We start from the raw sequence: 15,520 nt of genomic DNA, 5'->3' as shown, positions 1-15,520 counted from the left end.
CTGATTAAGCTTGCGGCCTAAGTCCCTGAAATGATTTTTAAAGGACACTCCACCTACCTCTTACTTTGTCAATGGTGCCAATATGTACCATGACTGCTGGGTCCTCTCCAGCCCCATCCAGCAACCTGTCAACCCGATCCGTGATGTGCCGAACTCAAGCGCCATCTTATCTTCTATCATTGGGATAATCTCGTAAGTGGTTCTAGATCAGGATCTGACATCCTGGTAATCTGATGATGTCCCATAACTCTTGGGTTGTGGACCTCACATCCCGGTAATCTGGTGATATCCCATAACTCTTGGGTTGAGGATCTCACATCCTGGTAATCTGGTGATATCCCATAACTCTTGGGTTGTGGACCTCACATCCTGGTAATCTGGTGATATCCCATAACTCTTGGGTTGTGGACCTCACATCCTGGTAATCTGGTGATATCCCATAACTCTTGGGTTGTGGACCTCACATCCTGGTAATCTGGTGATATCCCATAACTCTTGGGTTGTGGACCTCACATCCTGGTAATCTGGTGATATCCCATAACTCTTGGGTTGTGGACCTCACATCCTGGTAATCTGGTGATATCCCATAACTCTTGGGTTGTGGACCTCACATCCTGGTAATCTGGTGATATCCCATAACTCTTGGGTTGTGGACCTCACATCCTGGTAATCTGGTGATATCCCATAACTCTTGGGTTGTGGACCTCACATCCCGGTAATCTGGTGATATCCCATAACTCTTGGGTTGTGGACCTCACATCCTGGTAATCTGGTGATATCCCATAACTCTTGGGTTGTGGACCTCACATCCTGGTAATCTGGTGATATCCCATAACTCTTGGGTTGTGGACCTCACATCCTGGTAATCTGGTGATATCCCATAACTCTTGGGTTGTGGACCTCACGTCCCGGTAATCTGGTGATATCCCATAACTCTTGGGTTGTGGACCTCACATCCTGGTAATCTGGTGATATCCCATAACTCTTGGGTTGTGGACCTCACATCCCGGTAATCTGGTGATATCCCATAACTCTTGAGTTGTGGACCTCACATCCTGGTAATCTGGTGATATCCCATAACTCTTGGGTTGTGGACCTCACATCCTGGTAATCTGGTGATATCCCATAACTCTTGGGTTGTGGACCTCACATCCTGGTAATCTGGTGATATCCCATAACTCTTGGGTTGTGGACCTCACATCCTGGTAATCTGGTGATATCCCATAACTCTTGGGTTGTGGACCTCACGTCCCGGTAATCTGGTGATATCCCATAACTCTTGGGTTGTGGACCTCACATCCTGGTAATCTGGTGATATCCCATAACTCTTGGGTTGTGGACCTCACATCCCGGTAATCTGGTGATATCCCATAACTCTTGAGTTGTGGACCTCACATCCTGGTAATCTGGTGATATCCCATAACTCTTGGGTTGTGGACCTCACATCCTGGTAATCTGGTGATATCCCATAACTCTTGGGTTGTGGACCTCACATCCTGGTAATCTGGTGATATCCCATAACTCTTGGGTTGTGGACCTCACATCCCGGTAATCTGGTGATATCCCATAACTCTTGGGTTGTGGACCTCACGTCCCGGTAATCTGGTGATATCCCATAACTCTTGGGTTGTGGACCTCACATCCTGGTAATCTGGTGATATCCCATAACTCTTGAGTTGTGGACCTCACATCCCGGTAATCTGGTGATATCCCATAACTCTTGGGTTGTGGACCTCACATCCTGGTAATCTGGTGATATCCCATAACTCTTGGGTTGTGGACCTCACATCCTGGTAATCTGGTGATATCCCATAACTCTTGGGTTGAGGACCTCACATCCTGGTAATATGGTGATATCCCATAACTCTTGGGTTGAGGATCTCACATCCTGGTAATATGGTGATATCCCATAACTCTTGGGTTGAGGACCTCACATCCTGGTAATATGGTGATATCCCATAACTCTTGGGTTGAGGATCTCACATCCTGGTAATCTGGTGATATCCCATAACTCTTGGGTTGAGGATCTCACATCCTGGTAATATGGTGATATCCCATAACTCTTGGGTTGTGGACCTGACATCCTGGTAATCTGGTGATATCCCATAACTCTTAGGTTGTGGACCTCACATTCTGGTAATCTGGTGATATCCCATAACTCTTGGGTTGAGGACCCCACATCCTGGTAAACTGGCGACATTTTGTGATAGGGGGGTACAGCGTTCCATAATAATAGAGAACGTTCTGGGCCTATCTATACCAGTGATGTTGAGGGGGCGGAGCTTGTGGTCTTATATATATCGCGCAGTGTGAATAAATAGAAAAGATGTTAACATTGATATAAACAAGATCCTGTGGTGCATTATGGAAGAGCAAAGGTCAATTGAGCCGTAAAGACTTGAGATGATAGAATTAATGACAGGTTTAAGTGTCCTGGAGCCGCCCACAATGTTCTCACAAATGTCACCAAACATCTGCGCCTGGAAAAGGGGGGAACATGTATAATAAAGACGTATCTGCTGCATAATCAGAATGTTCTGAGGTAGAAAACACCTAATGAATATCAGTAACACATCTATAGTGTGACCGCTCTTACAGTATAGACTCCATAGTGCAACCGCTCTTACAGTATAGACTCCATAGTGGGACCTCTTACAGTATACACTCCATAGTGTGACCGCTCTTACAGTATAGACTCCATAGTGTGACCTCTCTTACAGTATAGACTCCATAGTGGGACCGCTCTTACAGTATAGACTCCATAGTGCGACCGCTCTTACAGTATAGACTCCATAGTGCGACATCTCTTACAGTATAGACTCCATAGTGCGACCTCTCTTACAGTATAGACTCCATAGTGCGACCGCTCTTACAGTATAGACTCCATAGTGCGACCTCTCTTACAGTATAGACTCCATAGTGGGACCTCTCTTACAGTATAGACTCCATAGTGTGACCTCTCTTACAGTATAGACTCCATAGTGGGACCGCTCTTACAGTATAGACTCCATAGTGCGACCGCTCTTCCAGTATAGACTCCATAGTGCGACCTCTCTTACAGTATAGACTCCATAGTGCGACCGCTCTTACAGTATAGACTTCATAGTGGGACCGCTCTTACAGTATAGACTCCATAGTGGGACCGCTCTTACAGTATAGACTCCATAGTGGGACCGCTCTTACAGTATAGACTCCATAGTGGGACCGCTCTTACAGTATAGACTCCATAGTGGGACCGCTCTTACAGTATAGAATCCATAGTGGGACCGCTCTTACAGTATAGACTCCATAGTGTGACCGCTCTTACAGTATAGACTCCATAGTGTGACCGCTCTTACAGTATAGACTCCATAGTGTGACCGCTCTTACAGTATAGACTCCATAGTGTGACCGCTCTTACAGTATAGACTCCATAGTGTGACCTCTATTACAGTATAGGCTCCATAGTGTGACCGCTCTTACAGTATAGACTCCATAGTGTGACCTCTCTTACAGTATAGACTCCATAGTGGGATCGCTCTTACAGTATAGACTCCATAGTGTGACCTCTCTTACGGTATAGATTCCATAGTGTGACCGCTCTTACAGTATAGACTCCATAGTGCGACCTCTCTTACAGTATAGACTACATAGTGGGACCGCTCTTACAGTATAGACTCCATAGTGTGACCTCTCTTACAGTATAGACTCCATAGTGGGACCGCTCTTACAGTATAGACTCTATAGTGCGACCGCTCTTCCAGTATAGACTCCATAGTGGGACCGCTCTTACAGTATAGACTCCATAGTGGGACCGCTCTTACAGTATAGAATCCATAGTGGGACCGCTCTTACAGTATAGACTCCATAGTGTGACCGCTCTTACAGTATAGACTCTATAGTGTGACCGCTCTTACAGTATAGACTCCATAGTGTGACCGCTCTTACAGTATAGACTCCATAGTGTGACCGCTCTTACAGTATAGACTCCATAGTGTGACCTCTATTACAGTATAGGCTCCATAGTGTGACCGCTCTTACAGTATAGACTCCATAGTGTGACCTCTCTTACAGTATAGACTCCATAGTGGGACCGCTCTTACAGTATAGACTCCATAGTGTGACCTCTCTTACAGTATAGATTCCATAGTGTGACCTTTCTTACAGTATAGACTCCATAGTGTGACCGCTCTTACAGTATAGACTCCATAGTGTGACCTCTCTTACAGTATAGACTCCATAGTGGGACCTCTCTTACAGTATAGACTCCATAGTGGGACCGCTCTTACAGTATAGACTCCATAGTGTGACCTCTCTTACAGTATAGACTCCATAGTGGGACAGCTCTTACAGTATAGACTCCATAGTGCGACCGCTCTTCCAGTATAGACTCCATAGTGCGACCTCTCTTACAATATAGACTCCATAGTGCGACCGCTCTTACAGTATAGACTCCATAGTGGGACCGCTCTTACAGTATAGACTCCATAGTGGGACCGCTCTTACAGTATAGACTCCATAGTGGGACCGCTCTTACAGTATAGACTCCATAGTGGGACCGCTCTTACAGTATAGAATCCATAGTGGGACCTCTATTACAGTATAGGCTCCATAGTGTGACCGCTCTTACAGTATAGACTCCATAGTGTGACCTCTCTTACAGTATAGACTCCATAGTGGGACCGCTCTTACAGTATAGACTCCATAGTGTGACCTCTCTTACAGTATAGATTCCATAGTGTGACCTTTCTTACAGTATAGACTCCATAGTGTGACCGCTCTTACAGTATAGACTCCATAGTGTGACCTCTCTTACAGTATAGACTCCATAGTTGGACCTCTCTTACAGTATAGACTCCATAGTGGGACCGCTCTTACAGTATAGACTCCATAGTGGGACCGCTCTTACAGTATAGACTCCATAGTGTGACCGCTCTTACAGTATAGGCTCCATAGTGTGACCTCTATTACAGTATAGGCTCCATAGTGTGACCGCTCTTACAGTATAGACTCCATAGTGTGACCTCTCTTACAGTATAGACTCCATAGTGGGACCGCTCTTACAGTATAGACTCCATAGTGTGACCTCTCTTACAGTATAGATTCCATAGTGTGACCTTTCTTACAGTATAGACTCCATAGTGTGACCGCTCTTACAGTATAGACTCCATAGTGTGACCTCTCTTACAGTATAGACTCCATAGTGGGACCTCTCTTACAGTATAGACTCCATAGTGGGACCGCTCTTACAGTATAGACTCCATAGTGTGACCTCTCTTACAGTATAGACTCCATAGTGGGACAGCTCTTACAGTATAGACTCCATAGTGCGACCACTCTTCCAGTATAGACTCCATAGTGCGACCTCTCTTACAATATAGACTCCATAGTGCGACCGCTCTTACAGTATAGACTCCATAGTGGGACCGCTCTTACAGTATAGACTCCATAGTGGGACCGCTCTTACAGTATAGACTCCATAGTGGGACCGCTCTTACAGTATAGACTCCATAGTGGGACCGCTCTTACAGTATAGACTCCATAGTGGGACCGCTCTTACAGTATAGAATCCATAGTGGGACCGCTCTTACAGTATAGACTCCATAGTGTGACCGCTCTTACAGTATAGACTCCATAGTGTGACCGCTCTTACAGTATAGACTCCATAGTGTGACCGCTCTTACAGTATAGACTCCATAGTGTGACCGCTCTTACAGTATAGACTCCATAGTGTGACCTCTATTACAGTATAGGCTCCATAGTGTGACCGCTCTTACAGTATAGACTCCATAGTGTGACCTCTCTTACAGTATAGACTCCATAGTGGGACCGCTCTTACAGTATAGACTCCATAGTGTGACCTCTCTTACAGTACAGATTCCATAGTGTGACCTTTCTTACAGTATAGACTCCATAGTGTCACCGCTCTTACAGTATAGACTCCATAGTGTGACCTCTCTTACAGTATAGACTCCATAGTGTGACCGCTCTTACAGTATAGACTCCATAGTGTGACCGCTCTTACAGTATAGACTCCATAGTGGGACCGCTCTTACAGTATAGAATCCATAGTGGGACCGCTCTTACAGTATAGAATCCATAGTGGAACCGCTCTTACAGTATAGACTCCATAGTGGGAAAGCTCTTACAGTATAGACTCCATAGTGTGACCTCTCTTACAGTATAGACTCCATAGTGTGACCGCTCTTACAGTATAGACTCCATAGTGTGACCGCTCTTACAGTATAGACTCTATAGTGTGACCTCTTTTACAGTATAGACTCCATAGTGTGACCTCTCTTACAGTATAGACTCCATAGTGTGACCGCTCTTACAGTATAGACTCCATAGTGTGACCGCTCTTACAGTATAGACTCCATAGTGTGACCGCTCTTACAGTATAGACTCCATAGTGTGACCTCTCTTACAGTATAGACTCCATAGTGTGACCGCTCTTACAGTATAGACTCCATAGTGTGACCCCTCTTACAGTATAGACTCCATAGTGTGACCCCTCTTACAGTATAGACTCCATAGTGGGACCGCTCTTACAGTATAGACTCCATAGTGCGACCTCTCTTACAGTATAGACTCCATAGTGTGACCCCTCTTACAGTATAGACTCCATAGTGTGACCTCTCTTACAGTATAGACTCCATAGTGTGACCCCTCTTACAGTATAGACTCCATAGTGTGACCTCTCTTACAGTATAGACTCCATAGTGTGACCGCTCTTACAGTATAGACTCAATAGTGTGACCCCTCTTACAGTATAGACTCCATAGTGTGACCGCTCTTACAGTATAGACTCCATAGTGTGACCCCTCTTTCAGTATAGACTCCATAGTGTGACCTCTCTTACAGTATAGACTCCATAGTATGACCGCTCTTACAGTATAGACTCCTTTATGCTCCCTTGCTCTGTCTCTTTCATCCTCCCCTCCACCATTGCTCCGTCTCTTCCATCCTTCCCCCATTCCTCTGTCTCTTCCATCCTCCCCTCCACCATTGCTCTGTCTCTTCCATCCTCCCCTCCATTGCTCTGTCTCTTCCATCCTCCCCTCCATTGCTCCGTCTCTTCCATCCTCCCCCCATTCCTCTGTCTCTTCCATCCTCCCCTCCACCATTGCTCTGTCTCTTCCATCCTCCCCTCCATTGCTCTGTCTCTTCCATCCTCCCCTCCATTGCTCTCTCTCTGTTCCATCCTTCCCTCCATTGCTCTGTCTCTTCCATCCTCCCCTTCATTGCTCTGTCTCTTCCATCCTCCCCTCCATTGCTCTCTCTCTCTTCCATCCTCCCCTCCATTGCTCTGTCTCTTCCATCCTCCCCTCCTCCATTGTTCTGTCTTTTCCATCCTCCCCTCCTTCATTGCTCTGTCTCTTCCATCCTCCCCTCTTTTTCTCTGCCTCTTCCATTCTTCCCTCCATTGCTTTGTCTCTTCCATCCTCCCCTCCTTCATTGCTCTGTCTCTTCCATCCTCCCCTCTTTTTCTCTGCCTCTTCCATCCTCCCCTCCATTTCTCTGTCTCTTCCATCCTCCCCTCCTTCATTGCTCTGTCTCTTCCATCCTCCCCTCCCCCTCTATTACATCTTCCCATCATTCCTTCTCCCCTCAGATCAATCTTCAGATTAGTCAATGTTTTCATCTGGTGGAGTCTTGTATTTATTTCATTAATGGACATTGAATCCATTGATTTGTGCATTTCCAGCCGCTCGGAGACGGGGGCTGTGGTGTCTGGGGGGATTAGGGGCATTACAAGCCGGACCCTCTCATAGCTGCAGGTTGGATCTAGGTCCGAGCTGCATTGACTTCATTGACTTCTATCACACACTGATGGCATCTCATTCGTATAGCTGTTGTGACCTCACATTAGTAATCAGGAGCCCACCTCTCAGTTCCTATTATTGGAGGACACGTTCGAGCAGCATTACTATTTCTATACACCTTCATCACCCTCAGTCACAGGTCATTCTGATCCGGATCTTCCTCACCATATCCCCTTGCTCTGGATCAGTTGTCCAATCATCTAAATCCTTATTGTCTCAATGTAGCCTTCCAATTCCATCCATTATTGGTTTACGAAGCTCCTCTGAATTAGATGAGGTGTATGAGGACCACCAAGAGAACTTCTCCCATCAACAGAGAAGATTCCACCTTCCTTCCAGGCCTTAGCTTCATTCTCATCACCCTTCAACATAGATGTTTGGTGCCTTTTGACATCGACTATTGATGTCAAAAGGCACCAAACGTCTACGTAGAAGGGCAATGAGAATGAAGCTAAGACCTGGAAGGAAGGTTGAATCCTATGAACACCTAATTCTTACATTTCTACGTTCTACCATCTTCTCACCATTCGTTCCCTGACCATTGTCATCTATTACACGATCGTTCCCATAATGTTCTCATCACTGGGATTCACAGAGGTCTTTAGTTTCCCTATAGATGAGCTGTTTCCAATTAAACCCTTAGCCAAGCATGCGCATGTTATGGGGCAATTGGCACAGATAGCTATTGGCCGACATGAGGACCACATGACCTGGACATTTGCTCAGTTTTTTGAAATGTGACAGATTTCTGCGGCCTACAAAGATAATGTGTGTGGGAACCACATGACTCTCCAACATGCCCGACCCTTGGTTCACATAAGACAAAGCCAAATGGGTCTGGAGGGGACAGAAGAGTCTGGTGGTGGCATTTCAGGGCACTTTTAAGGGGAGTCTGGAAATAAGTGTCGGCCATGAGCATGCGTGTGCGTTACGCACACGCATGCTCACCGGCAGCACTTATTTCCAGGCTCCCCTCAAACACGCACGCTATCCACTCTTTGTCTCGGGGAAGCCTATCCCACCTCCTCCAAAAAAATTTGTAATGGTATACGAATTCTGGATACGGCTACAATGCCATTTCGAGTATTTCCAGGGTAGGAACGTGACCCCCCCCCCCCCCCCCACTGAGCCTCATCCATTCCATTACAGGAACATTCCCATAATGTTCTCATCACCGGGATTTCCCTAGAAATAAGCTGTTGCCAGAGGAGTTTTTCCTGCCCCCATTGAACCCTCAGCCAAGTGTGCGTTTGGGGGGCAATCGGGACGAATAGCTATTGGTGACCATGAGAAGCTTATGACCTGGACATTTGTTCACTTGTTGGAAATGTGACCAATTTCTCGGGCCTACAGAGATAACGTGTGTGGGAACAACATGCGCGACCATTGGTTCACACGGGACATAGGCCAAAGTTAAATGGGTCTGGAGGGGTCAGGAGTGTCTGGCGGTGGCATTTCAGGGCATGTTTAAGGAAAGTTTTGAAGTAATTGTTGACCACACTCAAGCTCATGGCCAACACTTATTTTCAGGCTCTCCTTAAACATGCACGCTATGCACTCGTGGAAGCTCATCCCACCTTTTGGTGCAATGAAATGATACATCTGTCCGGTCGGATCGTGAAGACCTCATTGAGCCCCACCTTGCGTTCTCAAGACCATCTTTGTTCCATTACGCCAGCGTTCCTGTAATGTTCTCATCACCGGGATTTGCAGGGGTCTCCTAATGATCTGATCATTAAGACATTATTCCAATCACGGGAACAATCAGTAAGACTGCGTCTATTCGCAGCGCACAGCATGGGGGGCTCTCAGGGTGATTTGTGTAAAACGCTGCCATAGTAATGATAATAAGCGGCCGAGAGGGCGAGACGGATGGAGGGCGGGCTTTCCCCGTTGGTCGGAGATGATGTGTCTCCCACAGATGTGATTAGTTTGCTTTGCCTGACAGGTTGACGACCAGCCGAACCAATGAGCTGACTATATATATGGTTCCTCCCAGCCCCTAATCTCCTGTATATGGCTTCATTCTCCCCCCCCCCCCCCCCCCCGGATTACTAGGCAACCTCGGCTCCCGCTTCCCCTGTCCCCCTCAATCTCCTTCACATTCTCTAATTATATGTTTCTTACTATAATTGTCGGATTCCAAACTATAAACAGAAGGAACAGTTTAATTAAATAAATGATCCTGTTCATTATGATCGCGGAAAGTGGCCCGAAAAGGAAGCGGGGGAGGGGGGGGGTGAGTGTGTCGAGAGCGCGGCTAGGTAGGAGCGGCTGATAGAGACGTTCTCCTGTGTCTGCTCGATACGTCACTGCGGGAACGTCCACCGTCTCCTCTCCTGTTGTGAATATTTGCCTGATCTGCAGTTCGGGGAAGAATAGAAATGTAGTAGCGGTTGTGGCCTGCTGGGGCCACGTCTATATCTTCATATAGTGATATAGTTTATATGGTTGAAAAAAGACAAAAGTCCATCTTAAAACCCTACTGTATTAGACAAAGTGGATGCGTAGCACCGCCATGAATCCTTTACTCACCGTCAATTCACGACTTCAAGCTTCAACTGTAGAAGGACCGGATGGGACTGCAGGAACTGCTTGGGGCACCTCTGTCGCAGTTCCTGCAGTCCTGTCTGGTCCCTCTACGTGTGGAGCTTGAAGTCGTGAACTGAGCAGTGAGTGCAGGATTGACAATGAAGCTATGCACCCACTTTGTCTAATGCAGTCTTCGGTCCTTGTCATCTCCTAGCACCTCCGATCGACGGCAGATCCCGGATTCCTCACTGCCCCGTAGCATTTGTCCGCATTCGGTGAGCGCTGACTGTGCAGAGATTCAACAGTGCCTCCTAGCTACTGCATTGACACGTAAAACCCTACTGTGTAGATCCAGAAGAAGCCAACCTCCACACGAGGGTGAAGCCAATTGCCCCCATGACAGGAGAACAATGTCCTACCCTTTTCCAATCTTCATTTGACCTTCTCTCTCTCGTCTCATTCCAGGTTCTTCAATGTCGTACTTGAGGAGATCCGGTGGTAGCTCCACGTCCCGGGTGAGAGATGGAACGTAACAGAGTTGTGGCCCCGACTCCCGCCCTGCTGATGTCCGCCACGCTTCTGTCTGCTCCCTTGGTCGCCATCTTTTCGTAGAGAAGAGGTTGGGACAAGCGTGGAACCCCCAATATGTCTGCCACAGATCTTCTAACGTTGTCATCCAACCCAACAATTTTATGACCTGGGTCCTTCGCGTTGACTTGGATATTCTTCTGTTTCTCTCTCTTTTTTTTTTTTTTTTTTTTAACTTGTTTTTCGATTTGATACGAAATCGACCCCTTTGGGGTAAAATTTCTTTTTTGCCCCATTTTTTTCCTTTTTTTCAAAGCTGCATTTTCTTCTGGAAGTTTTCTTGATTTTTTTTTGTTTCTGGGCTCGAGGATTTCTGTAATCTTGCTGCATTTTTCCCTCATGGCGCCAGATCTTCGAGCCCCACTGATGCTGTGGCTCCTGGCCGCATGTCCTGCGGTCGGGCAGAAAGTGGACGAGAAATATCCAGTGGTGAACACTAACTATGGGAAGCTTCGAGGAGTAAAGAAGGATCTAAACAACGAGATATTGGGCCCGGTTGTGCAGTATTTAGGCATTCCTTATGCCACCCCTCCTATAGGAGAAAGGAGATTCCAGCCTCCCGAGGCTCCGGCGTCTTGGACCGAGATACGGAACGCTACGAACTTTGCCTCTGTGTGTCCACAGAACCTCCACGGGATGTTACCAGGGATCATGCTGCCTTTATGGTTCACCGAAAACATGGACGTTGTGGCAGGATACGTACAAAACCAGAGCGAAGATTGTCTGTACCTCAACATCTACGTCCCCCTGGAAGACGGTGAGAACGTGTTCTAGTGATGGGGACCCTGTTATACACACATAGGAGAGAGACTGGGCCAGACCCCCGACTAGAAGGGGGTGACAGAGAGCGTGCGAGACATCTAGAGACCGTCAGTGATGACTACGTTCGAGATAAGATTTACAATATACTGATATAATGAGCAGGGACGTGCGCACATACACATAAAGGGGGCTTGAGCCCCTGACCTTTTTCTGCCCTTTGATGCCCTATTATCTACAATATTGCATTATGCAGCGATTTGCGCACAGAATAAGGATAATACACACAGTGATGTCACAGTACAGGGATAATACACACAGTGATGTCACAGTACAGGGATAATATACAGTGATGTCACAGTACAGGGATAATACACACAGTGATGTCACAGTACAGGGATAATACACACAGTGATGTCACAGTACAGGCATAATATACAGTGATGTCACAGTACAGGGATAATACACACAGTGATGTCACAGTAGAGGGATAATACACACAGTGATGTCACAGTACAGGGATAATACACACAGTGATGTCACAGTACAGGGATAATACACAGTGATGTCACAGTACAGGGATAATACACAGTGATGTCACAGTACAGGGATAATACACAGTGATGTCACAGTACAGGGATAATACACACAGTGATGTCACAGTACAGGGATAATACACAGTGATGTCACAGTACAGGGATAATACACAGTGATGTCACAGTACAGGGATAATACACAGTGATGTCACAGTACAGGGATAATACACAGTGATGTCACAGTACAGGGATAATACACAGTGATGTCACAGTACAGGGATAATACACAGTGATGTCACAGTACAGGGATAATACACACAGTGATGTCACAGTACAGAGATAATACACAGTGATGTCACAGTACAGGGATAATACACAGTGATGTCACAGTACAGGAATAATACACAGTGATGTCACAGTACAGGGATAATACACAGTGATGTCACAGTACAGGGATAATACACAGTGATGTCACAGTACAGGGATAATACACAGTGATGTCACAGTACAGGGATAATACACAGTGATGTCACAGTACAGGGATAATACACAGTGATGTCACAGTACAGGGATAATACACAGTGATGTCACAGTACAGGGATAATACACAGTGATGTCACAGTACAGGGATAATACACAGTGATGTCACAGTAAAGGGATAATACACAGTGATGTCACAGTACAGGGATAATACACAGTGATGTCAGAGTACAGGGATAATACACAGTGATGTCAGAGTACAGGGATAATACACAGTGATGTCACAGTACAGGGATAATACGCAGTGATGTCACAGTACAGGGATAATACGCAGTGATGTCACAGTACAGGGATAATACACAGTGATGTCACAGTACAGGAATAATACACAGTGATGTCACAGTACAGGGATAATACACAGTGATGTCACAGTACAGGGATAATACACAGTGATGTCACAGTACAGAGATAATACACAGTGATGTCACAGTACAGGAATAATACACAGTGATGTCACAGTACAGGGATAATACACACAGTGATGTCACAGTACAGGGATAATACACAGTGATGTCACAGTACAGAGATAATACACAGTGATGTCACAGTACAGGAATAATACACACAGTGATGTCACAGTACAGGAATAATACACACAGTGATGTCACAGTACAGAGATAATACACAGTGATGTCACAGTACAGGGATAATACACACAGTGATGTCACAGTACAGAGATAATACACAGTGATGTCACAGTACAGGAATAATACACAGTGATGTCACAGTACAGGGATAATACACACAGTGATGTCACAGTACAGGGATAATACACAGTGATGTCACAGTACAGAGATAATACACAGTGATGTCACAGTACAGGGATAATACACAGTGATGTCACAGTACAGGGATAATACACAGTGATGTCACAGTACAGGGATAATACACAGTGATGTCACAATACAGGGACAGTGATGTCACAGTACAGGGATAATGCACAGTGATGTCACAGTACAGGGACAATACACACATACACACAGTGATGTCACAGTACAGGGACAATACACACATACACACAGTGATGTCACAGTACAGGGATAATATACAGTGATGTCACAGTACAGGGATAATACACACAGTGATGTCACAGTACAGGGATAATACACACAGTGATGTCACAGTACAGGGATAATACACAGTGATGTCACAGTACAGGGATAATATACAGTGATGTCACAGTACAGGGATAATACACAGTGATGTCACAGTACAGGGATAATACACAGTGATGTCACAGTACAGGGATAATACACAGTGATGTCACAGTACAGGGATAATACACAGTGATGTCACAGTACAGGGATAATGCACAGTGATGTCACAGAACAGGGATAATACACACAGTGATGTCACAGTACAGGGATAATACACACAGTGATGTCACAGTACAGGGATAATACACAGTGATGTCACAATACAGGGATAATACACAGTGATGTCACAGTACAGGGATAATGCACAGTGATGTCACAGTACAGGGATAATACACACAGTGATGTCACAGTACAGGGATAATACACAGTGATGTCACAGTACAGGGATAATACACAGTGATGTCACAGTACAGGGATAATACACAATGATGTCACAGTACAGGAATAATACACAGTGATGTCACAGTACAGGAATAATACACAGTGATGTCACAGTACAGGGATAATACACAGTGATGTCACAGTACAGGAATAAAACACACAGTGATGTCACAGTACAGAGATAATACACAGTGATGTCACAGTACAGGAATAATACACAGTGATGTCACAGTACAGGGATAATACACACAGTGATATCACAGTACAGAGATAATACACACAATGATGTCACAGTACAGGAATAATACACAGTGATGTCACAGTACAGGGATAATACACACAGTGATGTCACAGTACAGGGATAATACACAGTGATGTCACAGTACAGAGATAATACACAGTGATGTCACAGCACATGGATAATACACAGTGATGTCACAGTACAGAGATAATACACAGTGATGTCACAGTACAGGGATAATACACACATGATAGTATACAGATCTATATATAGTGATGATATAGTATACACATGATAGTATACAGATCTATATATAGTGATGATATATACAGTATACACATGATAGTATACAGATCTATATATAGTGATGATATATACAGTATACACATGATAGTATACAGATCTATATATAGTGATATATACAGTATACACATGATAGTATACAGATCTATATATAGTGATATATACAGTATACACATGATAGTATACAGATCTATATATATATATAGTGATGATATATACAGTATACACATGATAGTATACAGATCTATATAAAGTGATGATATATACAGTGTACACATGATAGTATACAGATCTATATATATAGTGATGATATATACAGTATACACATGATAGTATACAGATCTATATATAGTGATGATATATACAGTATACACATGATAATATACAGATCTATATATAGTGATATATACAGTATAAACATGATAGTATACAGATCTATATATATATATAGTGATGATATATACAGTATACACATGATAGTATACAGATCTATATAAAGTGATGATATATACAGTGTACACATGATAGTATACAGATCTATATATAGTGATGATATATACAGTATACACATGATAGTATACAGATCTATATATAGTGATGATATATACAGTATACACATGATAGTATACAGATCTATATATAGTGATATATACAGTATACACATGATAGTATACAGAT

At 44.7% G+C, this 15,520-nt stretch overlaps 1 protein-coding gene across 1 annotated transcript in view; it reads left to right on the top strand.

The window, feature by feature from the left end:
• The window catches only part of LOC130337568 (neuroligin-2-like), a gene marked incomplete in the record, with an annotated part of 184,394 nt that overhangs the window by 50,653 nt on the left and 118,221 nt on the right, over positions 1-15,520 (top strand). Inside the window, 1 exon segment of the mRNA XM_056553952.1 lies at positions 10,803-11,682. Coding sequence (XP_056409927.1) covers positions 11,265-11,682 — 418 coding nt within the window.

This window comes from Hyla sarda, unplaced genomic scaffold, assembly GCF_029499605.1.
Source record: "Hyla sarda isolate aHylSar1 unplaced genomic scaffold, aHylSar1.hap1 scaffold_498, whole genome shotgun sequence".
In the NCBI taxonomy this organism is placed as follows: Eukaryota; Metazoa; Chordata; class Amphibia; order Anura; family Hylidae; genus Hyla; species Hyla sarda.
This window is presented reverse-complemented; position numbering and strand designations above follow the sequence as displayed.